This window comes from Littorina saxatilis, linkage group LG17, assembly GCF_037325665.1.
Source record: "Littorina saxatilis isolate snail1 linkage group LG17, US_GU_Lsax_2.0, whole genome shotgun sequence".
NCBI classification, from domain to species: domain Eukaryota; kingdom Metazoa; phylum Mollusca; class Gastropoda; order Littorinimorpha; family Littorinidae; genus Littorina; species Littorina saxatilis.
In genome coordinates, this window is record NC_090261.1 from 37,462,101 (window position 1) to 37,486,198 (window position 24,098).

The 24,098-nt window shown below is 38.4% G+C and overlaps 1 protein-coding gene across 3 annotated transcripts in view; it reads left to right on the forward strand.

Annotated features, from left to right (window-relative positions):
- The window catches only part of LOC138951816 (uncharacterized), a 76,900-nt gene that overhangs the window by 38,741 nt on the left and 14,061 nt on the right, over positions 1 to 24,098 (forward strand). For 2 of the 3 annotated variants that reach the window (XM_070323370.1, XM_070323368.1), the window contains exons 2-3: positions 11,917 to 12,059; positions 16,365 to 16,541. In XM_070323370.1, coding sequence (XP_070179471.1) covers positions 11,960 to 12,059; positions 16,365 to 16,541 — 277 coding nt within the window. In that variant the 5' untranslated portion in view covers positions 11,917 to 11,959. Of the gene's footprint in view, positions 1 to 6,278; positions 6,520 to 11,916; positions 12,060 to 16,364; positions 16,542 to 24,098 lie in introns of those variants that run through there. The other variant, XM_070323369.1, reaches the window with a different exon arrangement.

A 24,098-nucleotide genomic window follows, 5' to 3' on the forward strand; every position in this document is an offset into this window, starting at 1 on the left:
TCGGGCAAGGTGGAATTAGGCTAAAATGAATTTGATTTCCGATTGGAAGCGCATTGGTTGCCACTATTTTTAAATGTCTCTTCAGTCTTGACAATAGCAGTATCTGACCATGGTTTCATTAGTTACGAGCGATAAGCGCCAAACTGTGTTCTTGACGCCAGCCTTTTATAGCTTTGGCTATGTCATCGAAGGAATCCGGATTATCCCTGACTACAGGGCTCCGCAAACTGTACGTCATTGCGTAATGTACGCATTAGAAGTCGAAAAAACATACAAAAAATTCTTGCAGGGGGTCCCGCGACGCTCTAATCCTGAAAAGAACGGGTCCCGGAATGCACTAAATTTGTGTTAGTATGCGTACAGACGGTAATGCTTGTAATCATAATGCTGGTTTCCGAACAGAATGAACAAGAACGTACACTTGGCTCGAAGACGATCACATTTTCTGCAGGTCAGTTCTGTGACGACGCCGGTTCACAGAATACATCTAATCCATATGACAAATAACGCTTTCGTAAAGGTCTCACAGAACTTCCAAATATCCTCCTGGTCTTTGGGCACTTTAAAGTTCCGCTGAGGGGGCCCTTGGACTCCCTACAAATTAAAATTGGAGGTGCCGTGGCCCTCTTCGAAGAGCATCTGTGCGGAGCACAAGACTGATATCAAGATTATTACAGCAACACAAGCCTTGTGGAACTTGTGAGACTAGTGTTTTACTAAATCCACATTGAGGACATAACCTGTCTTCACCTTTTTGTCGTTCCTTGTTTTCAAATTTATTTTGCTTTCGTTCTCACATAAATGTTGCTCCTTTTTCGTAAAAAAAAGGCTGAGGTGTCAAATAGTCATATCTTTACAGATGTTCTTGCCTAGGGGGTATTAATGTCCATATTCTGTTGTTTGTGTCTCTTTGCGTATCTTAACTGTTGGGGTGTGCACGTTAAAGATCCCACGATTGACAAAAGGGTCTTTCCTGGCAAAATTGTATAGGCATAGATAAAAATGTCCACCAAAATACCCGTGTGACTTGGAATAATAGGCCGTGAAAAGTAGGATATGCGCCGAAATGGCTGCGATCTGCTGGCCGATGTGAATGCGTGATGTATTGTGTAAAAAAATTCCATCTCACACGGCATAAATAAATCCCTGTGTGCGCGATATAAATTGCATAAAATAAAAATAAGAAAATAAAAAAATAAATCCCTGCGCTGAGAACTGTACCCACGGAATACGCGCGATATAAGCCTCATATTGATTGATTGATTGGTTTATTATACATTTTGGGACTATTTTTGGCCATTCTTCCGCCAGCCCGCGGCACCTTATTCGCTATCTTTGGATCATTATTTTTGTTTACTTATCTATTTGTGGAAGTCTGCCATATCTCATTAATACTCATTGTTTACGTTTTCATGTCCTTGGGCCCTCCATAATCGATTATATTTCATGAATTTTTGCGTCTTTAGTCTCGTACGGATCAAACAATCGTAAACAAACGGAACAAAAACAAGCAAAAAACAACCGCGCACAAAAAAAACATTAACACACAAGCATACAAGCACATAAGCATGTAGACTCTTCCGTGTCTGCGTCAAGTTCAAAGAAAAGTTTGCGTAATTCGAAATAACAACATATGATGTTATATATAACGACTACAAAAGAACTTTTATGACCTCGGTGAAATCACCAGACACTGTATTGTACAGGACACCGATGAAGCCATAATTATTGCATAACAGGTTAGGTCGCTTTGGTACAGACGAACATACCTGTCGTCAAATCGGTATAATCGTAATCGGCAGACGTTTTACATACAACACTCAGATGAATCATTCTGCATAACAGCTTCGGTTATATTGGTACAGACGAATATACATTTTGTCAAGTCAGTACAACCGTTGCTTGATACATGTTCCATAGATCATAATGTTTCGGGTTTTAGACAAAAGATGATAGCTTCACAAGAGTGTACTGTGTCCTCGCCAGAGGATTGTTTCTTCTCGGAAATATGACGGGTGCTTTGTCTGCTGTCGTGGTTTACTGGCGTTTTAATAATGTCATTCTGTTTCCGTCAAGACCCGCCATTCATTTCTTCCATTTTCGTCCTAAGCGGCGAGGCAATATATATAATTTGCCTGAAGGCAGTACAGTATTATATTGTCTTTGTCCACTCTTTGCTTTGTAAAAAATAAAGACTGACGGTCGTTTTTGGTTCTTCAAGGAAAATGATGCATTCGTCACACATTTAACTGAGACAAACATGATGTGGGTTAAATACTATTGTAACGTGTCAGAAACAATGTTCTTTGGCGTCTAGACTGAGTCAGATATTCTTCATTGATATGCGTCTGCGACAGGACGCAGGGTCCGAACAATTACTTTTATGAAGTTAGTTTTTACTGTTTTAATGATTTTGATGTTTTCCTATTTGAATAATGGAATTACATAAAAGTTGTGTAATTTTTTTGTGTGTTTTTTTGGTGCCCAATTCATTTTATTTGAGTTGAGTTGAAAGTGAGAAAACAATAATAATATGAGTTTTAGAATGTTTCAGATGGTTTCTGTTTACAATAAAAACTCGTAAACGGAACCCAAAGGCGAAAAACAGACTGTTTAATGTCCTCGCAACCTTCTCACAGTTTGAGTGTTAACCTTATCACTCTCTGAACCTTTATGATTGTTGCAAGAATAAAGCGTTCATTTTGTTTCGCTTCCGTCAGCTTGTCTTGCATACTGCTGTTGGCCAGAGACGTGAGTAAGCGACATTGGTCTTTTTCCCCAAGGCCACATGCAAATGTCCATGATAAGTACGTCACTTACATGACGTGAGCACATAAAGTGCTCGAAAGAACATCCTTTACCTGCAGTGGCTTCTGCTAGTTTTGTACGTGTTGTATGCGGTTTGCAGCGTTGTTGAAATAGAGAACAAGGGTATTTAATACTAGGCCCTACATATCTATAGAATGGTTATTTCAGTCGCCCCCCCCCCTTCCCCAGTCATTTTCTATTGCTTGGGGAGGTGCACATGCAACTTACAAACTATGGTGAATAATAGTGAGCCCTCATCACCATAAACACAATGTCGTAGTTATGTCAGTTATGCTTAAACTTACGGCTATTCATTAAAAACGTTAACAAGAAATATGGTAAATACAAAAATGCGATCAAATGGCTTAAATGTATCGATAAATAAATGAACGGACACAAACCTTCCTTCAACCTCAGACAGCTGTTGTTGTTGTTTGTTGTTTATCGTGTCATCCACCTCAGGATGAGGTGTCGGGAAACTACTTTGTGTCCGTTCACAAAATAAACTGCCACAACATTAAACACAGGACAAAACTGAACATTTTGTACATTAGAGCCCCCCTTGTAAGACCTACAAAAACATCAGGTCTTAAAAAGAGATGATCTTACCCCATATAAGCCTGAGCAGATCCGAGGTAATGAGTAGACCCCCCTCCCCCCCCCCTCCCCCCATGTATGCAGCAGAAAACCTCCAGTACACCAGAATCTTCAATATGCTGAAGGCGGGTGGAAACCAGAAGAAGAAGAAGAAGAAAACCTTTCACGGGTAGGACTGTGCCTTCAAAGGTACCTTCAGTGAAACACCAATTTTAAGATCTACATTGTACAAAAACCTGAGAAAAAAATCAGGTCTTAAAAAGGCGGGAGTCTTAAAATAGAGGTAAATTAATAGGGGTTATGAACAGAAAATCTAAGAAAAATTAATGTCTTATAAAGAGGAAGTCTTTTTTTCTGCACGGGAGGGTTAGGGTGCAGTCTGTGTCAGAGAACGATGTGGCAGTAAGGGATAATACGCGTCATGGTAGAAAACGATGCGACAGGAAGTAGTATTACAAATACCCTTTCACAATGGCTACAGATTTCCTGAATTCATCAACCGTAATTTCCTTCTGTCATTCGTCTCTCAACTTTGTTGTCTGACAAATATGACATTCACACTGACTTTCCTTACACTTGCTCGCGTTGTTGGCATGTTATATATAGTCATACCTTTGTTGTCGACCTGGTTTTTATTTTTAGTGGGTTTTTTAAACCGGTTTACGTTATGAGTTAAGTCGATGAATTCTTTGATTAATCGTTTGGGGGTACATACATGTTGGGGAAAAAAGAGCTTTTTACAAACAAGTAACACACACACACACTCACACACACAGACACACACACAAACACACACACACACAAACACACACACACACACACACACACACACACACACACACACACACACGCGCGCGCGCGCGCGCATGCATCCACCCACGCACGCACAAAGGAAAGACAGAAAGAAAATGAATCTTGACCATTTTGAGAACACAAAGTTACTGGCAAGATAGATTTTTTCTTTTTACTTCTGACATAGTTTTATTTTGACATTTCATCTCACTTTCTGTCGGTTGTCATTATTGTGTGCCTACCTGTATTTGTCGGTCAGTCTTTCTTCCTTCCTTCCACCCTTTCTTTCTTTTCAATTTCACTATGCATTTTTGACAATAATACCTAATATTGACGGACTGTGTGATGATATCTTCTGCTATGGTCTGTTGAGACAGTGATATCAAAATCGAGACCGGAGGTCGAGATTTTAATATCACTGTCGAAACAGACCAATAGCAGAAGATATTATCACACAGTCAGTCAATGTTAGATATATTGCTAATTCTTTGGACATTTTGTATTTACTGTAAAGAAATTACAAAAGTATTTGTCTCAGTTTTGGCTGTTCCATATCCCTCCCTCTGATTATTATTTCTTTTTGTTCACTCTTTTCTTGTACTTTTCAGTATTTCAAAATGTCTTTTCTTTCAAAAAGTCTAGTCACTTGCTCAACTAAATTCTGGGATAATTACAATTTCATATATATTTGTTTGTTTTTAAATTTAGGTGTTTTTGTTTTTGAAGTGGGGAAGCAATAAAGAGGTCGTCGATATCAAAACTGATATCGACGGAAATGTCGTCGATATCATTTTTGCACTGAGCTCAGTTTTGCCCAATTGACCAATGGAAATCCATGTAACATATGAAATAGCAATATTACGTTTTATAAATGTAAACAACAACAACATCAACGTCACTCTGTAAAAAAAAAAAACATTGGCGACATTTGTCCTACGTTAAAAACACATATTGCGGTATTAAGATGCTATATATAAATACATTTGCCATTGACGACAACTGTAAAATATTGTGCTTATTAGAGCATTATCAATGTCACTACATTAATCATCCCTCTTTTCACACAAAAACTTGTTTCTAACACCAAGAACTTTTGTTTTAACCTAAAACTAAAAAAATTGATTCAGAACTTTTCTATGACGCATGTGTATGACAATGCACACTTATCCTACATACGTGAGAGAGACACCCGTGAGATAATAATCGTTCAAATCACACGTGTGTATATCATGTAAATGTGGTCATGTCAAGCAAGTCTGGCAGGGACCTGTTTTTCCACTGCTCAGTTATGATGCCAAAGTCACCGAGACAAACGTCATCATAGAAACAAAAATTGCGCTCGCTAATTACCCTCGAGCGATGAATCTTTAGAACTAACACGTCACGCCACACTTTCAGAGTGACGTTTCTTTGCTTTGACGTAATAGATTGCACGAGGCTTTAGAAGAGATCGAGGTTCCAAAACAAGCGTCTTCAATTTCGCTGCCTCGACTGCAAGACATTTTCAGTAAAATACACGTAAGTACAGTATGTAGGATAAACAGAATACTACATGGCTTGCTGTGTCGTACCAGATTTACACTCGTTGCTTTTTCAAATAGTGAACAGCTCGCTTTCGCTCGCAGTTCAATATTTAAAAAAACAACTCGTGTAAATCTGGTACGACACAGCAAGCCATGTAGTATTCTCTATTTATACATTTTAATCCACGACGTCACAAAATGTATGCAACCTTCAGTCGTCATCCAGTCTTTGAAACCGTCAGAGGGGAGGTATAATGCAAATGACGTCAGGTCACATACAGGAACCGGTGTAAAACGAAACATTGCCGTTCTTCTTCGCTAAGCTCAACACACAAGACAACCGCATTCCCCACACGAAAATGTAAAATTCCACCAGAACAACTCAAGCGTGCAACAAATGATACTTGTTCGTGTGTTTTTTGTCGTGAGTTCTCCCATAAATCATCACGAATTCAAGCGAGGTAGGGCGAAACAGACGAGGTTACAGAACACTACAGCGTTTGTTCTCTTGAGAGACAGTACTGTTTCTCTCAGCAGATGGAATTAACTTTATACCTCGTCATGACTGCTCATACCTGAAGTGACAGCTTTGTGACAGACTTAGCGGCAGAATAAGGTTAAACTAAAAAAATTAAAAGTTCAGAAAAAGAAACTAGAAACGGATCTTTCACAACTTGCTTACAGCGTTTCGTGAAGGAAGAAGCAGAAGACATTTTCTGCATTCAATGCCTTGACGAGAAACCGTTGGTTTGAGGCTTAAAGGTCTTATTCGTCATTACTCGGATTACACCAAGAGCACGTGAGTATTGCAAAATAAGTGTTTATTTTTGACGCCTTCCTAGCGATTTCTAGGCGTATATTGACTACTTTTTTGTTAATTTTTTTTAACTTGAAGGATTTAAAAAATATATATTATTAGTGTTGGAAGGTTAAAGCCAGGGTAGCTATATGTGAATACAAATCGTGATTGCAGATTGCAAGGCTGGTTTCATAACTTTAGCTGGATGACAACTAATAAACCTAGGGATGTCTTTTTATATTTAGTCAAGTTTTGACTAAATATTTTAACATCGAGGGGGAATCGAAACGAGGGTCGTGGTGTATGTGCGTGCGTGTGTGCGTGCGTGCGTGTGTGTGTGTGTGTGTGTGTGTGTGTGTGTGTGTAGAGCGATTCAGACTAAACTACTGGACCGATCTTTATGAACTTTTACATGAGAGTTCCTGGGTATGAAATCCCCGAACGTTTTTTTCATTTTTTTGATAAATGTCTTTGATGACGTCATATCCGGCTTTTCGTGAAAGTTGAGGCGGCACTGTCACGCCCTCATTTTTCAACCAAATTGGTTCAAATTTTGGTCAAGTAATCTTCGACGAAGCCCGGGGTTCGGTATTGCATTTCAGCTTGGTGGCTTAAAAATTAATTAATGACTTTGGTCATTAAAAATCGGAAAATTGAAAAAAAAAATAAAAATTTATAAAACGATCCAAATTTACGTTTATCTTATTCTCCATCATTTGCTGATTCCAAAAACATATAAATATGTTATATTCGGATTAAAAACAAGCTCTGAAAATTAAATATATAAAAATTATTATCAAAATTAAATTGTCCAAATCAATTTAAAAACACTTTCATCTTATTCCTTGTCGGTTCCTGATTCCAAAAACATATAGATATGATATGTTTGGATTAAAAACACGCTCAGAAAGTTAAAACAAAGAGAGGTACAGAAAAGCGTGCTATGCTTCTTAGCGCAACTACTACCCCGCTCTTCTTGTCAATTTCACTGCCTTTGCCATGAGCGGTGGCCTGACGATGCTACGAGTAAAATGGCATTGCGTTTCATTCTGTGAGTTCGACAGCTACTTGACTAAATATTGTATTTTCGCCTTACGCGACTTGTTTTTTTTTAGTGTAAGATTTTATTCCCGATATTGTGTTCTGAGTTAAGTGTGAAACAAGCATGTCTGTTGCCTACTCCACACACACAAAAATGAAAATAATGACTTCAACCATCAAACCTGCTGTTTATTTTTTTTAGATAATATAAATATAACTTGAAAGTAACTATCTTTAAAGTAAATCACCGTCTTTTCAGCTCCTTTTAAAATCACGATTATTTTATTCAAATCCCGTTCTGTTTTTACGCAGTCGGAGTTCCTCTGTTGGATGGTCATTGAGTGTTCAGTCGACTGATGAATCAACACAGATTGAGATACATTTACTACCTTTTTGTTCTGTTATTCGTTTTAGGGTTATTTTGCTTTTTTTCTACTTTCATTTGTATTATTATTATTATTATTATTATTCTCGTTATTACTTTTTAATAATTATTTAAACAGAAATTCATTGTCACAAATCTGAAAACTTACAATTCGCCTCGCCTCTATTATGGGTACTTTCAGTGTTTTAGGCTCCAAACATTTTTTTCTTCATATTTGATTAATAGTGCGTTCCCAACGTTGTATTTTGTTGTTGTTTTTTTGTGTGTGACTGCTTGTCAGTGCAACAGGATGTGACAATGACGAAATGGAGACTTCACCAAAGTAACGCCATTTTAGCTGAAACTGAAAACAATTTGTCATGGCAATTTCCAGACAAATTCAACATTTTAAACAGAGCAAAGACTGTTTTGTCTCTCAAGCAGAATTTGATTAAGCACGTCAGATGATATCATTTTGTGCTCGATGTTTCGTGAGTTACTGCCAAATGAAAATGATTTGGCGAAAAATCGAGGAAGTACAGAATATAGTAAACTGAAGGTCCAGCTTTAGCGGTGCGGCCAAAGGTCAAATGTTTTGCACTTAGATTGACTTTGTACAAAGGCATATTTTAGCGCATACTCTCAGGCATAGTATTTATCGGGTCATTACAGCGAGAGAGAAAGAGAGAGAGAGAGAGAGAGAGAGAGAGAGAGAGAGAGAGATACAGACAGACAGACAGACAGGCAAGCAGGCAGGCAGGCAGGCAGACAGACACTAGACAGACAAACAGACAGACAGAGCTGAGAGACAGAGAGACTGAGAGAGAGGGAGAGCAAGAGAGAGAGAGAGAGAGACTGTGACAGATTGACAGACAGACAGACACAGAGAGAGACAGAGACAGGGACAGAGATAAAGAGACAGAGAGAGTTCTCTTGTTACTAATCACGACCAAACGCTCAATTATTATTATGTTTCTTTTTAATCACCTCGAATAAAATAACCTATGATATCAGTAGACCACGCTTTCTTCTCACACGAATACTGCTCCACGGATGACTCTAACAGGACAGATGTCGTTGCCCCCCCCCCCCCCCCGCCCTCCCCCGTTTATCTGACAATGAAAAATTGGCAAATGTCGTCTGCGAAGGACTGCTGCCACTGCGGTTTTTTCCCCAATCAAATCATGTAGAGCTTCCGGTAGTTTTCTGTTTTTAGATGGCTTGACGTCATCCCACGCGCGCGAGTCCGGCAGTTACATGATGTCAGCGCGAAGCCGATGGAAAAAGGCGAGGGGGTAATACTGAGGACGCATTTGGATGTTAATGTAAGAAGTTCACGCATAACAAGGCTATGGTTTATGGGCCTGTTTACATTTAGTGCTCAGCCCGTAACTAAAGATATAACAGCCATTTGACCGCCAAGGTCACGATCGGTGTGGTCAAGCCGTTGTCACAGTGATGAACCTTTCCGTTCAAACCTCCAGCAGAACTTGACTCAGTAGTAACAAAGTTGATTATTACCAATTCAGTGCCCCATATGGCTTTTTGACCAATCAGGACGGATTCTAGGTGACCCTCTAAATGTTATAACGTTCAGGCAGGGACCCTTTTTGTTTATCAAGCTAAAAATGAACTACACTTTAACTATGTATGTATGTATGTATGTATGTATGTATGTATGTATGTATGTATGTAGGTATGTAGGTAGGTATGTAGGTATGTATGCATGTGTGTTGGTGTGTCGGTGTGTCAAGTGTGCAAGTAAAAAGGGTATTGTAGTTGTACATATATTACTTTAGATATTTTTTTGTTATCATGGGTTTTATAAATTTTCTTCTCTTCTTCTTTTATAATTATTAATTAATGACCTATATGTGCTGATGACCAATTTAATTTCCTTTGTTGGATCAATAAAATGTTATGAGTTATGAGTTATGAGTTAAAAATTTAAATCAGCAATATCAGTGTGATTTATTCTAAAGAATGACACTTCAAATGCTGTCAGATAATACTCTCTTTATCTAAAAAATACCGAAAAGCGAGTACAGCGAGGCACCGCCCATCCTCTGAGTGTGCAATGCCGACTCGCTCACTTGAAATCTAAATTATCAAAGTTCGGAAAATCAAGTGAAATTGGGTCACTCGCTTTACGTCAAATGTATCTTTACGTCATTTCCCATCCATCTGGAGTCGGTTCTAAATCTGTCGCTCTCTGTTCAACAAGAAAAAGCTAAGCAACCGAAACGCATGTTCAACATGGTTTGTTGTGTGTCATACGCATTTGACCTGTGAATATTCATCACGTAAGGTGTGTTACTCTGATTGGCTGACCCAGGTCACGAGAATTCTTTGACTAACAGGCATAATCAGGTAGGAGCGCTCCCGAGTTCCCATTGCCGCTTCGAAATTTCTTTTGGTCGAATTAAACGGTAATAAAACCGTTATTTCTAACAAACGATATCAGCATTCGCCTAAAAGGCTCATGCTTGATATCTTTTTTCTCGACATGTCTGTTATCATTTGCTAACAGTCAGCATATTAGAAATAACTCATAATATTTATTCATTTATTGTAATTGTGAATGTGTCTGCAAACCACAAAGCACAGAAATAATAAGTAATAGTAGAACATGTAATTAGTGTAAGGGACAGGATTGCCCACGGGGACAACCGGAGGGGGAATCGAGACGAGGGTCGTGGTGTATGTGTGTCTGTGTGTCTGTGTGTGTGTGTGTGTGTGTGTGTGTCTGTGTGTGTGTGTGTGTGTGTGTGTGTGTGTAGAGCGATTCAGATTACACTACCGGACCGATATTTATGAAATTTGACATGAGAGTTCCTGGGAATGATATCCCCGGACGTTTTTTTCATTTTTTCGATAAATACCTTTGATGACGTCATATCCGGCTTTTTGTAAAAGTTGAGGCAGCACTGTCACACCCTAATTTTTCAATCAAATTGATTGAAATTTTGGCAAAGCAATTTTCGACGAAGGCCGGACTTTGGTATTGCATTTCAAATTGGAGGCTTAAAAACTAATGAATGAGTTTGGTCATTAAAAATCGGAAACTTGTAATGATTAAAATTATTTTTTTATTTAACGATCCAAACACAATTTTATCTTATTCTTCGTCATTTTCTGATTCCAAAAACATATAAATAGGTTATATTTGGATTAAAAACAAGCTTTGAAAATTAAAAATATGAAAATGATGATTAAAATTATTTTTTCGAAATCGATTTAAAGAAAAAATTCCATCTTATTCCTTGTCGGTCCCTGATTCCAAAAACATATAGATATGATACCTTTGGATTAAAAACAAACTCAGTAAGCTAAAAAGAATAGAGATACAGAAAAGCGTGTTATCCTGCTCAGCGCGACCACTACCGCACTATTCTGGCTTGTCGATTTCACTGCCTTTGCCACGAGCGGTGGACTGACGAAACTACGAGTATGCGGTCTTGGTGAAAAAAGCAGTGCGTTCAGTTTCATTCTGTGAGTTCGACAGCTTGACTAAATGTTGTTATTTCGCCTTACGCGACTTGTTGTTTTGTTCATGTCCTCTGGCCCTGTTGACTCAGATGACCGCCCTCGTGACATAAAGCATGTTTATGCCTCTGCATGAGACTCTCGCCGGCCTTACTCTGTTACTGGGAGGGGCAAACAAGATGTATGTGAAAATATTTCTACACACACGCTCAAGCGCACACTGACACACACGAGCGCGCACACACACACACACACATGTGCGCGCACACACACACAAACACACGCGCACACACACACACACACACACACACACACGCACGCACGCACGCATGCAACAACAACAACAACAACAACAACAACAACAACAACAACAAAGGAAGAATGACAGAAAAGCGAAACAATGACGAAAAGAAAGATAAAAGGACAGGCAGAGAGACTGGCAGGGGGGAATGCCAGCAGTCACACTTAACAGTTTAATCATGGGTTCTTCTGTCTCTCTTTTCCAGAGGCCCCAAGAACATTGAAGTTGTGAACAAGGACACACACAAGATGGGTGCCACAACGGAACAGAACACGCTTGTCCTTCGACTCACCCTCCTTCTCTTCCTCCCAGCCCTATGCTCAGCCACGACCGGTTACGCTTCACAAAGTGAGACCTGTTGTCTTGTTGTCAAGAGTTGTCTGTTATGGAGGTTTGTGTGATTGTGTCAACATTGGACTCAGACAAAAGTGAAAACAAACCATCAAGCAAATAAAACAATGAAAAAAGCGAACTTTAAAGCTGAATTGACATGGTGGCAAAGAAATGCTGAGAGGAGAAAAAGAGAAAAGTTAAAGGAAAAGGGAGAAAGAAAAAAAAAGAGTCGGAATTTGTCGCTGTATTAGTTTTGTCGTGTACGCTTATGTCAAACAGCGAGATTAATTCAGTAAAAAACTAAAAAACAAAAACACCAACAATCTATCTCTGTACAGTACAGGAAGTAGTACGGCCGTTCAAGATATAGGATTCTCTTATCTCGTGCAAAAGCCTGGACAGATCGGTGGTGGTGCACATAATAACTTAAATGGGGAGGAAGATAAGTGTTACAGGGAGGAAGATAAATGTTATACGGAGAGGAAGATAAGTGTAACTTCATTCTTTTAAATCCATCTGCCAAGTGCTTTACTTTTGTGAACGCCATATGTCTTTAACAGCTATTTTGAAACCAACAGGCATCGTGTCCTTTCTGTATCCCAAGACTGAGCAAAGCGAGAAAGGCTACAGGGAAGAAAAACAAGTCGCGTAAGGCGAAATTACTACATTTAGTCAAGCTGTGGAACTCACAGAATGAAATTGAACGTAGTCCGCCGCTAGTGCAAAAGGCAGTGAAAGTGACGAGCCTGTTTGGCGCGGTAGCGGTTGTGCTGTGCTTCATAGCACGCTTTACTGTACCTCTCTTCGTTTTAACTTTCTGAGCGTGTTTTTAATCCAAACATATCATATCTATATGTTTTTGGAATCAGGAACCGACAAGGAATAAGATGAAAGTGTTTTTAAATTGATTTCAAAGATTTTATTTTGATCATAATTTTTAATTTTTTTAATTTTCAGAGCTTGTTTTTAATCCAAATATAACATATTTATATGTTTTTGGAATCAGACAATGATAAAGAAAAAGATGAACGTAAATTTGGATCGTTTTATAAAAAAAATTTTTTTTTTTTACAATTTTCAGATTTTTAATGACCAAAGTCATTAATTAATTTTTAAGCCACCAAGCTGAAATGCAATACCGAAGTCCGGCCTTCGTCGAAGATTGCTTGGCCAAAATTTCAATCAATTTGATTGAAAAATGAGGGTGTGACAGTGCCGCCTCAACTTTTACAAAAAGCCGGATATGACGTCATCAAATACATTTATCGAAAAAAAGAAAAAAAAACGTTCGGGGATATCATACCCAGGAACTCTCATGTCAAATTTCATAAAGATCGGTCCAGTAGTTTACTCTGAATCGCTCTACACACACACACGCACACACACACACACACACACACACAGACACACATACACCACGACCCTCGTCTCGATTCCCCCTCTATGTTAAAACATTTAGTCAAAACTTGACTAAATGTAAAAACTGCAAAGAAACGAAAACACACGTATAATATACCGTGTCATTTATATCCGTCACTCCGCGTTTGTTCGTCAGGGCTCACGGTACAGCCATTTCCTTGTCTGCAAAAAGTTGTTACCCCTGAGTTGTCACGTCTGTGCGACCTTTGCCATGAAGAAGGACGCCATTAAAAACTGGAAAGAGAAGAATGTCACGATATTCTGACTGAAGTGCGTAGATCTTTTGGAGAAATCACGTCCTCTCTCAGTTTTGCCAGCTGTGTTTCTGAATAAAGGAATGAAAGACGGCTCTGTTTCATGTAACTTAAGTTATTCCAATGCCAAATTTACGTCAGAAAAACTGTGACCACAGAATGAGTCTTAATTGATTTAAATTGAGTGAATAAATTAGCTTTATTAAGCAATTGTTCTTGAATTGCTTATATCTGGATTTTCCTAATTAGGATTTAAATTTTTCAGTGCTAGTTGCAAATGTTGACTGCTGAACTCACTGTTTGAAATATGAAATAATGTTACTGTTCAGTTAATACAACCGATACTATACTGAACAAAACATAGTGTCTCTCCCTTTTGGGTTGTGCTTTAAAACTAGTTTTTCAACATTTACCCCAGAGGGAAGTATTACTGTATATCTAATGTTTTCATTTGCCCCATTTCTCCATGGCTGCTGATGCCGTTCGATCACATTATGATGGAACGGTAAAGCAAGAAAAGTAGTCCATTGCCAAGGCATACCTTTGCATCGAAGCATTTTTTTTTATTCACGTGAACGTCAAAAGTTAAACGTTTCCATAATTAACCTTTCTTGCTTTTTGCTTTGTTTTTCAAGGTTAAACCCTCCTTCCCCAGCATTGCTGGTGGTTCACTAAACCCTATAGTATCAACGGAATGTACCAGGGCCGGACTAGGCTAAGAGGGGGGGGGGGGGGGGGGGGGGGTTGCCAGTGGTGGTCCAGGGGGATGTTGGGGTCAGGGGGCAAAGCCCCCTGAAGCTGATGGGTAGGTCATATTCTGAGATAGGAAAATGGTCGCTCCTTGCATGAAACGGCATAAAATAAACAATGATAAAAAATGTTTTAAATAAGTGAGGTACATGTTTAGGCTAGGGGAGGGGGGTGGGGTTGCGCAACCCCCACCTCCGACTCTCTTCAACTCTCTGACTCTTCTGTCCCTCTGTCTTCTGCTGTCAAAAATCTCGGAGTCACTCTAGACAACACCCTTTCCATGAAACAACACATCTCTTCTGTCTCTCGCACCTGCTACTTCCAACTCCGCCGCATCACCACTATCCGCAAGTACCTCACCACAGATGCTACCGCCAAACTGGTCACTTCCACCATTCTCTCACGTCTTGACTATTGTAACTCTCTCTTGGCGGGTCTTCCCTCTTCTTCTATCTCTCGTCTCCAACGCATTCAAAATAGCTCTGCCCGTCTTGTCTTACGAAAGAAAAAGAGAGACTATATCACCCCCCTCCTAAATCAGCTCCACTGGTTGCCCGTTCCTGCCCGTATCACATACAAAATCAACACTCTCACCTACAAATGCCTCCATGGTCTCGCCCCTGCCTATCTCTCCGACTCTCTCTCTCTCTCTATGTCCCTTCACGAGCACTCAGATCATCTGCCGACTCCCTCAAGCTCAACATCCCCCACGCCAAACTCAAAACAGCAGGTCAACGCTCATTTTCTTTCCAAGCACCTAGCCAATGGAACACACTACCTCTCCCCCTCCGTCAACAACAGTCCCTCGAATCATTCAAATCTGCACTCAAGACATTCCTTTTTTCCACATAATCCATGCATTCTACACTGCCCACCCCCATCCCACCCTGAATAACTGTACATATTTTAATGGTTGATGGTGTGTGTGTGTGTGTGTGTCAGTGTTAGTGACTTTAAGTCTCCGTGTGTGTGAATGAGTGTATGTGCGCCTTGAGTCGCCTGTTGGTGAGATATGTGCGCGTTATAAATATTCGTATTATTACACCCCCGGTATAGGGGTGTGTATAGGTTTCACTCGATGTGTTTGTTTGTTTGTTTGTTTGTGTGTTTGTATGTTTGTGTGTTTGTTTGTGTTCGCAAGTAGATCTCAAGAATGAACGGACCGATCGTCACCAAACTTGGTGAACAGGTTCTATACATTCCTGAGACGGTCCTTACAAAAATTGGGACCAGTCAAACACACGGTTAGGGAGTTATTGGTGGATTTTGGTTTTTTGGGGGGATCAACTACGGCATAACTCTTCCTTATCTTCTCCATGTTTTCAGCGTTTACCTCCCTTCCTTCGTATGGTGCACTCTTGTATGAGGGGGCATCTTCGGATATTCCCGGCGTTCTGTTACTATTTTTAGAAGGTCACCGCAGTGTCCAGAACGTAAATTGGACCCGTAAATTATCCTCACTGTAAAAGTGCAAAGGTCGAATCAATTTATAGCCACGCGAAAAATACACTGTCATCTATCTCTCTATATATACGGCTTCTCTGTGTTTGTGTGTGAGTGTGTGTGTGTGTCTCTCTCTCTATGTGGGCAACACCTGTGGATTATTCAGTTCTGTTTGTGATGTGGTCTGGCGGCTTTTGTGTATTTGTAAGTACTGGCCTTCCTTTGAGAAGCCATAACAGTTCAAAAGGGCTTAGAGATAAGCTCTAAATTGCTCAATCCTGAGCAGTGAGAATGGTTATTTCCCTTTGACCAACGGGGGTGTTATTCCTATCGGAGGAATTTCTTGTTATTATTATTATTATAACCCCCCCGGTAGTCCGGCCCTGTGTACCCCTCTGTATCGTATACTTTTGTTGTCACTAATATTTCTTTGAAAATCTTCTTTGTCAACCAGCTGCCGTGTGTGACAGACAGTGGGTTAAAATATTTGAAAATGACGAGCAGGGAACATCGCTGTTTGGTGAGAAGAGAGACCTCAAGATGGCTGTGCTTCGCGGAGCAACCATCCGGGTTCTCATGCACGACCTGAACGTCGAACCGGCCGCCACCACCACTCATACATTCACCGCGGGTATGTTTTCTTTTTCTCTTTTGTTTTCTTCGTATATTTATTTGGCCCGTTATTTCCATTTAGCCAAGATTAAATGTTTGCAGAAATAAACAAGTCGCGTAAGACGAAATTACTACATTTAGTCAAGCTATGGAACTCACAGAATGAAACTGAACGCACTGCATTTTTTTTACAATGACCGTAGTCCGCCGCTTGTGCAAAACGGAGGGAAACTGACGAGCCTGTTCAGCGCGGTAGTGGTTTCGCTATGCTGCATAGTATGCTTTTCAGTACCTCTCTTCGTTTGAACTTTCTGAGCGTGTTTTTAATCCAAACATATCATATCTATATGTTTTTGGAATCAGGAACCGACAAAGAATAAGATGAAATTGTTTTTAAATCGATTTCGGAAATTTGATTTTGATAATAATTTTTATATTTTTAATTTTCAGACCTTGTTTTGTAATCCGAATATAACATATTTATATGTTTTTGGAATCAGAAAATGATGAAGAATAAGATTAACGTAAATTTGGATCGTTTTATAACAAAAATAATTTTAATTACAATTTTCAGATTTTTAATGACCAAAGTCATTAATTAATTTTTAAGCAACCAAGCTGAAATGCAATACCGAAGTCCGGCCTTCGTCGAAGATTGCTTGGCCAAAATTTCAATCAATTTGATTGAAAAATGAGGGTGTGACAGTGCCGCCTCAAATTTTACAAAAAGCCGGATATGACGTCATCAAAGACATTTATCGAAAAAATGAAAAAAACATCCGGGGATTTCATACCCAGGAACTCTCATGTAAAATTTCATAAAGATCGGTCCAGTAGTTTACTCTCAATCGCTCTACACACACACACGCACACACACACACACACACACACACACACACACACACACACACACACACACGCACACACACACACTCACACACACACACACAAAAAGGCAATGACGTCAACAACATCGAACAATCTGACGTCATCAAGAAATCCTCGTGTAAAAAAGAAAAACAAAAGCCCGATCAGCGTGTTGAAAAGACATCGCCGTGAAGATTCTTTTGACTTTGTTGATTCAACAGCGAGTGAGTCCAATTCAGATGAAGATCAGGAAGACGTTGTGTTTGAAAACCTGTCACGACAAGAGCACAGAGAGGAAGAAAACTCTCTACCAACAGTCTACCTCATTCATGACAGTGTATTGAAACATGTCGATCCAGACCGAATGCAAAAAACGTACGGTCTGAAGATAGTAAAAAAACATGTAGTGAACATCAAGGATTGCCAAGAAACAGTGGAGAACATTCACAAAACTCCAGATGCAATTATGTTTCATGTCGGGGTGAATGACATCAAGAAAGAAAAAGGTCAGAGAGCGGCAAAAATGATGACCAAATGTGTGGAGACAGCCAAACAGCGATTCAAAGAAGCCAAAGTTGTCGTGAGTAAGATCATTCCAACTAACGTAATGGATCTGAACACTCAACGAGAGGTATTCAATGCTGTGTGCGCAGCAGACATGGCGGAGACAGGAATTTCCTTTGTCTCACATGAAAACGTATATTCGCTGTCGAACAGAGACGGAATACATCCAACGATGAAAGGCGCGGCAGTCCTGGCAAGAAACATTGGCCAACACCTTGACCATATTTTGTGGGAAAGGCAGGGAAACCATCACTCAGAACACCAAGCTGCCAGACCAATCCAACAACATACGGGTCATTATCATCGCCAATTTCATCACCAGTCTCGCCCACCACCATTTGAACGACGACACCAGCAAACGGGAAGACAGAGAACATGGGAGAGCATTGGAAGATGGAGTGGACATCATCATAGTCCACCAAAGAGAGATTCAGCCTTCATGCATCCTCACATGATGAGACCATGGAACTGGAGTCCACAACCACGACCACGCGATAGATATTTCTTTTAATAATATCGTGATAGATATTTTGTTCGTTAATAACGTATTCGATTCTTTCAAAAATGTTAGTGTTACGACGAAGGTAACTTTTCATACAAACCATACATGTTTGATAGTAGTACATTCAGTATTAATGTTTTGTCGTGGAACCTAAAAGGGTATAAAGAAACAATCGACGGACAAACAACCAACAAATTGCAGGATGATAACGTTATAAAATCTTTATGTGGATATGACATTATTATGCTGGAGGAGATGCACCTGGACGAGGACCATGCCGAAGAAGTATTTCTATCAGGATTTGTAAAACGTCACTTTTGTAGAAAGAGAAGAACAAATGCAACCAGTGCTTCTGGGGGTATTAGTTTATTCATAAGAGAAAACATATCTTCAAACTTCCAAATCCTACAAAAAAGCAACAGTGACATTATTTGGCTGAAAGTTCAAAAGGATAACAAAGAACACGACATTTATTTAGGGTGTGTATATATTCCGCCCGAATCGTCATCCTTTGGAAAAGATTTTACTGAGGAATTGTGGGACAAGTTAGAGAATGACTTAGATGAATTAATACCCAAAGGTAACGTGATCTTATGCGGAGACTTCAATGCAAGAACGGGTGAACTGATCGATTATCTAAAGTTAGATAGCGAAAGTCTTAGGTATTCTTTGCCATCAACTTATTGCTTTGACTATCTACATGAAAGACATTCTTCAGATAAGGTCATACAAAAACAAGGTAGAAGGTTGATAGATTTGTGCCATAATAATAACATGTATATACTTAATGGAAGGTCCTTGGGAGACTTAAGTGGGCGATACACATGTTATACACCCCAGGGTTGTAGTGTAGTAGACTATTTTCTTTGTTCTCAGGAACTAATCAAGGATGTAATACATATGAAAGTAAAAGATTTAACTGTATATTCAGATCATTGTCCTTTAGAACTAAGAATTCGAATTCCGTTCAAAAATAAAAATGCCAATGTTAAACCTAACATCAATTGTAAACATAATAAATGTTCAATTAATAACCAAGGAAAAGCAGAAGATATAATATATCAGTGGGACAGCAATTCACAAGTTAAATTCAAACAGGAGTTAGACACACGAGACATGAAACATTTACTTCAGAACATAAACGACGAAATTGAAACAATGCATACATGTGAAGAGAAATATTACTCAGACGAGTGTGTTAACAATTTAACAGACAAAATAACAGCAATGCTAAACACGGCTGCAAAAAAATGCTTGAACAAGAAAATCAAGAACCGCAATTTTACGAAAAAGAATAGAAAACATAAAAAATGGTTTGATAGTGACTGTTTTTTACAAAGGAGAGAATTAAAATCATTATTAAATGCTCTAAATAGATACCCTTATGATGTAAATTTATGTCAGAAATACTACTCAAAAAGAAAAAAATACAAAGCAATATTAAAGAAAAAGAAAAGGATTTTTAAAGATAATTTAGTAAAGAAATTGAATGACAAATTTAATAACGATCCAAGTGCTATGTGGAAAACTCTAAAAGATTTAAAGACAATGGGTGAAGTCAATACAATTAAAAAATGTGCAATCAATCCAATGAAATGGATTGATCATTTAGAGAAATTGATAGGAACAGAAACTAAAGTTTCTGATGAAAGAAAATACATAGTAAATGAGGAATTAAAGAAGATGCATACACATTGTTATACACCTATTTTAGATGACCCCATAACAGAGAAAGAATTAAAAAAAGAATGTAAAACGTTGAAAAATAAGAAGTCATCCGGAAAAGATAGAATAACCAATGAAATTATAAAAGCAAGTTTAGATCATATGACTAAAATATTAGTTAATCTATTCAACATTATTCTTACAAGTGGTAACTATCCTACAGAATGGAAGACTGGAATAAGTGTACCATTGCATAAAAAAGGAGATCCAATGAATCCGAGTAACTATAGAGGAATCACTCTTAGTAGTAATTTGGGAAAATTGTTTTGTAAAATCATAAATTCAAGAATCAACAACTTTTTAGAAAAAAAGAATATTTTGATAAAAGAACAAGCTGGGTTTCGAAAAGGATACCGAACGATGGATCAAATATTCATTCTGAAGAAAATTGTAGACGATATTATCAATACTAAAAATGGTAGATTATATGGATGTTTCGTAGATTTTCAAAAAGCTTTTGATAACGTTTGGCATGATGCACTTTTACTTAAGATATACAAAACTGGCATAAGAGGTAAATGCTACAATACAATCAAAAACATGTATATTAATACAAAGATATGCACACAAATGCAAGGTGGATATTCACCAGATGTATTGGTTAAAAAAGGAGTACATCAAGGAAATACATTAAGCCCAACTCTTTTTAATATTTTCATTAATGATATAACAGATGGAATGCCTGACGTTGATTCGCCATACATTAACCAGAATACAAAAATATCGTGTCTACTGTATGCAGATGATCTAGTACTTCTTTCAAAATCAAAAATAGGATTACAAAATAAGTTAGATTATCTAAATAACTATTGCCTACAGTGGGGTTTGAAAATTAACATAGAAAAAACAAAAATTATAGTATTTTGTCATATAAATCCAAAAATGCACACAATATTTAAATGTGGAACTGATGTAATCAAAGTAACAGATCAATATAAATATTTAGGGGTCATATTCAACAAGAATGGAAATTTTGATACAGCTCAAGATCATTTAAGTAAACAAGGTAATAAAGTAGCACATTCCCTCCGCAGAATTTTCAGCAATCAAAACGTGCAAATAGACACAATGATACATTTATTTGATTCACTTGTAAATCCGATATTAACATATGGCGCTGAAATCTGGTATCCGTTTACGTTTAATAATAAAATAAAACAAACAAATACTGATCATTTCTTTGGATCATGTTTATCTAGCAAAACTCCTCATGAATTTGTTCATATCAAATTTTGTCGATTCCTTCTTGGAGTTCATAGAAAAGCTATGTGGATACCTGTACTGGGGGAATTAGGAAGGTTCCCTTTAGGATTAAAAATGTTATCACAAACAATAGCATTCTGGGCGCATATTCTAGACTCCAAACAAGATTCGTATATACATCAATTATATGACTCAATGTTGCTCCATCCGACAGAAACGCCATGGCTACAATTTGTTAGACAATCTCTTTGTAACTTAGGTTTTAGTCACGTTTGGCATAACCAATCTACATTAAATGTACACAAATTAAAGTTTGCCATTGACAAAAAACAACAAGAGGAATATATAAGATACTGGACAAAAGAAAAATCAGATACATATTCCAGACTTAAGTTTTATTCTATGATCAGTAAATCTTACGAAATGCAGTCATACTTAATACAAATTAAGAATAATAAACACAGAAAGATGTTAAGCAGATTAAGGACTAGCACACATTGTCTAAAAATTGAAAGTGGAAGACATCAGAATATCCCTAAAGAAAATCGTCTTTGTATTGAATGCAATGTCATATAAGATGAAATACATTTTCTAGATAAATGCAATAAATATGTTAAATTAACACTATTGTGACTAGCACTGCCACGGCGTTAACGTCCTGCCTGCCCAAGCTTGCCACCAAGAAACTTCCCAAAAATCAGTAACTGTAAAGAAATCTGTCTAGCAAGCTTGAATTAAGTCCAATCACCACCAAATTTTGTGTACTAATTCAAAAATGGATGCCCAGTTCAGTCGTGCTATTTATAAGTTTGTCACGCGATTTGTTTTAGCAAAGGGGGGTGAAAGGGGGGTGAAAGGGGGATAATTTGTGTTTTTTAACGTTTTTTTGTGTGTGTTTTATTTTCCACTGCTGTTTTTAAAAGTTATTTTTTAACAGAAAGTATTATAAATAATGTTATAACCAAACAAGGTGTAAAACCTATGAATTAGCTGAAATATTGTTAACATTGTACACAGAAATAAAGAGACAGTACAAAGAAAAAAACAAGCAAATCACGCATTCACTCACAGCATCCTGACTCAAATGAAACAAAACTGTAACACTCACCAAATGATGTCTAGGTAATCCATATTGAATATAAGTCACATTTTCACAACAAAGTACCAACTGTACACCTATGAACAATTCCAAAAGGATTTGAAGGCTCCAGCCATCCATTGTTATCAGTGCTGCCACGCCCCCATTGCTCTTGCACGATTCCGAGATACATGTTCGTCTACCAGTATCACCCCCAACCACGTGTAGTTGCCGACTCGTTCTAGCAACAACGGGACTGTTTCTTCCTCAATATCACTGCTATTATCGCTTTCTTGAGGCTAAAACGACACGATGTATCATGATCTACAGGATCCTCAAGATCCAACATCCGGAGAATCTCCTCCCGTGACAAGGCTCGCCTTCGATTCATTTTGTTTGTTCGAAAACTCCACGGAAATCTGCACTAATTTGATCAAGCCGGAAGAGAAAACCACGTGTATCAAGGGAAACAACTCAATTTACTGCAAGCTTCAAAAACCGGGAAGCAATCACGAGTCGTGTACCTTGTATGTCTAATACTAAAATAGTCACTTCCCGTCCGTGGGCGTTGCAGCGCTATTACTAATATAGTCACCTCCCGTCGCGAAAGTGTTAAGGGATGAATTTAAAGAAGATGCTTCACATATCAATATGAAATATGCTAACAAAAATCCAAGTAATTTATTTTTAGAAGACGAAGTTCAAGTTCGTCTTGGCAAATTTGTTACGGATTGTTTTAGCATTGTATAATGCATTATTATTATTTGTTGTTTGTTGTGTCAATAACTTTACTGGTTCATGACAATAAACATTCTATTCTATTCTATTCTATTCTATTCTATTCACACACACACACACACACACACACACACACACACACACACACACATACACCACGACCCTCGTCTCGATTCCCCCTCTATGTTAAAACATTTAGTCAAAACTTGACTAAATGTAAAAACAGAAATAAGGTATGCAAGGAATGCGCTTCGAAGTGGTTTAGCGGTCTCTGACGCTGAACTAGGTTGACGTCAAGACAGAGAGGAAACTGATTCCGTTTGAGTCAAGCCTCGGAACTGTCGTGTGGAGTCAGGTAGCCTTTCCTTTTTACATTTAGTCAAGTTTTGACCAAATGTTTTAACATAGATGGGGAATCGAGACGAGGGTCGTGGTGTATGTGTGTGTGTGTGTGTGTGTGTGTGTGTGTGTGTGTGTGTGGGGGTGTGTCAGTGTGTGTGTGTCTGTCTGTCTGTGCGTGTGTGTGTGTAGAGCGATTCAGACCAAACTACTGGACCGATCTTTATGAAATTTTACATGAGAGTTCCTGGGATTGATATCCCCGGACGTTTTTTCTTTTTTTCGATAAATACCTTTGATGACGTCATATCCGGCTTTTTGTAAAAGTTGAGGCGGCACTGTCACACCCTCATTTTTCAATCAAATTGATTGAAATTTTGGCCAAGCAATCTTCGACGAAGGCCGGACTTCCGTATTGCATTTCAGCTTGGTGGCTTAAAAATTAATTAATGATTTTGGTCATTCAAAATCTGAAAATTGTAAAAAAATAATTTTTTTTATCAAACGATCCAAATTTACGTTCATCTTATTCTTTATCATTGTCTGATTCCAAAAACATA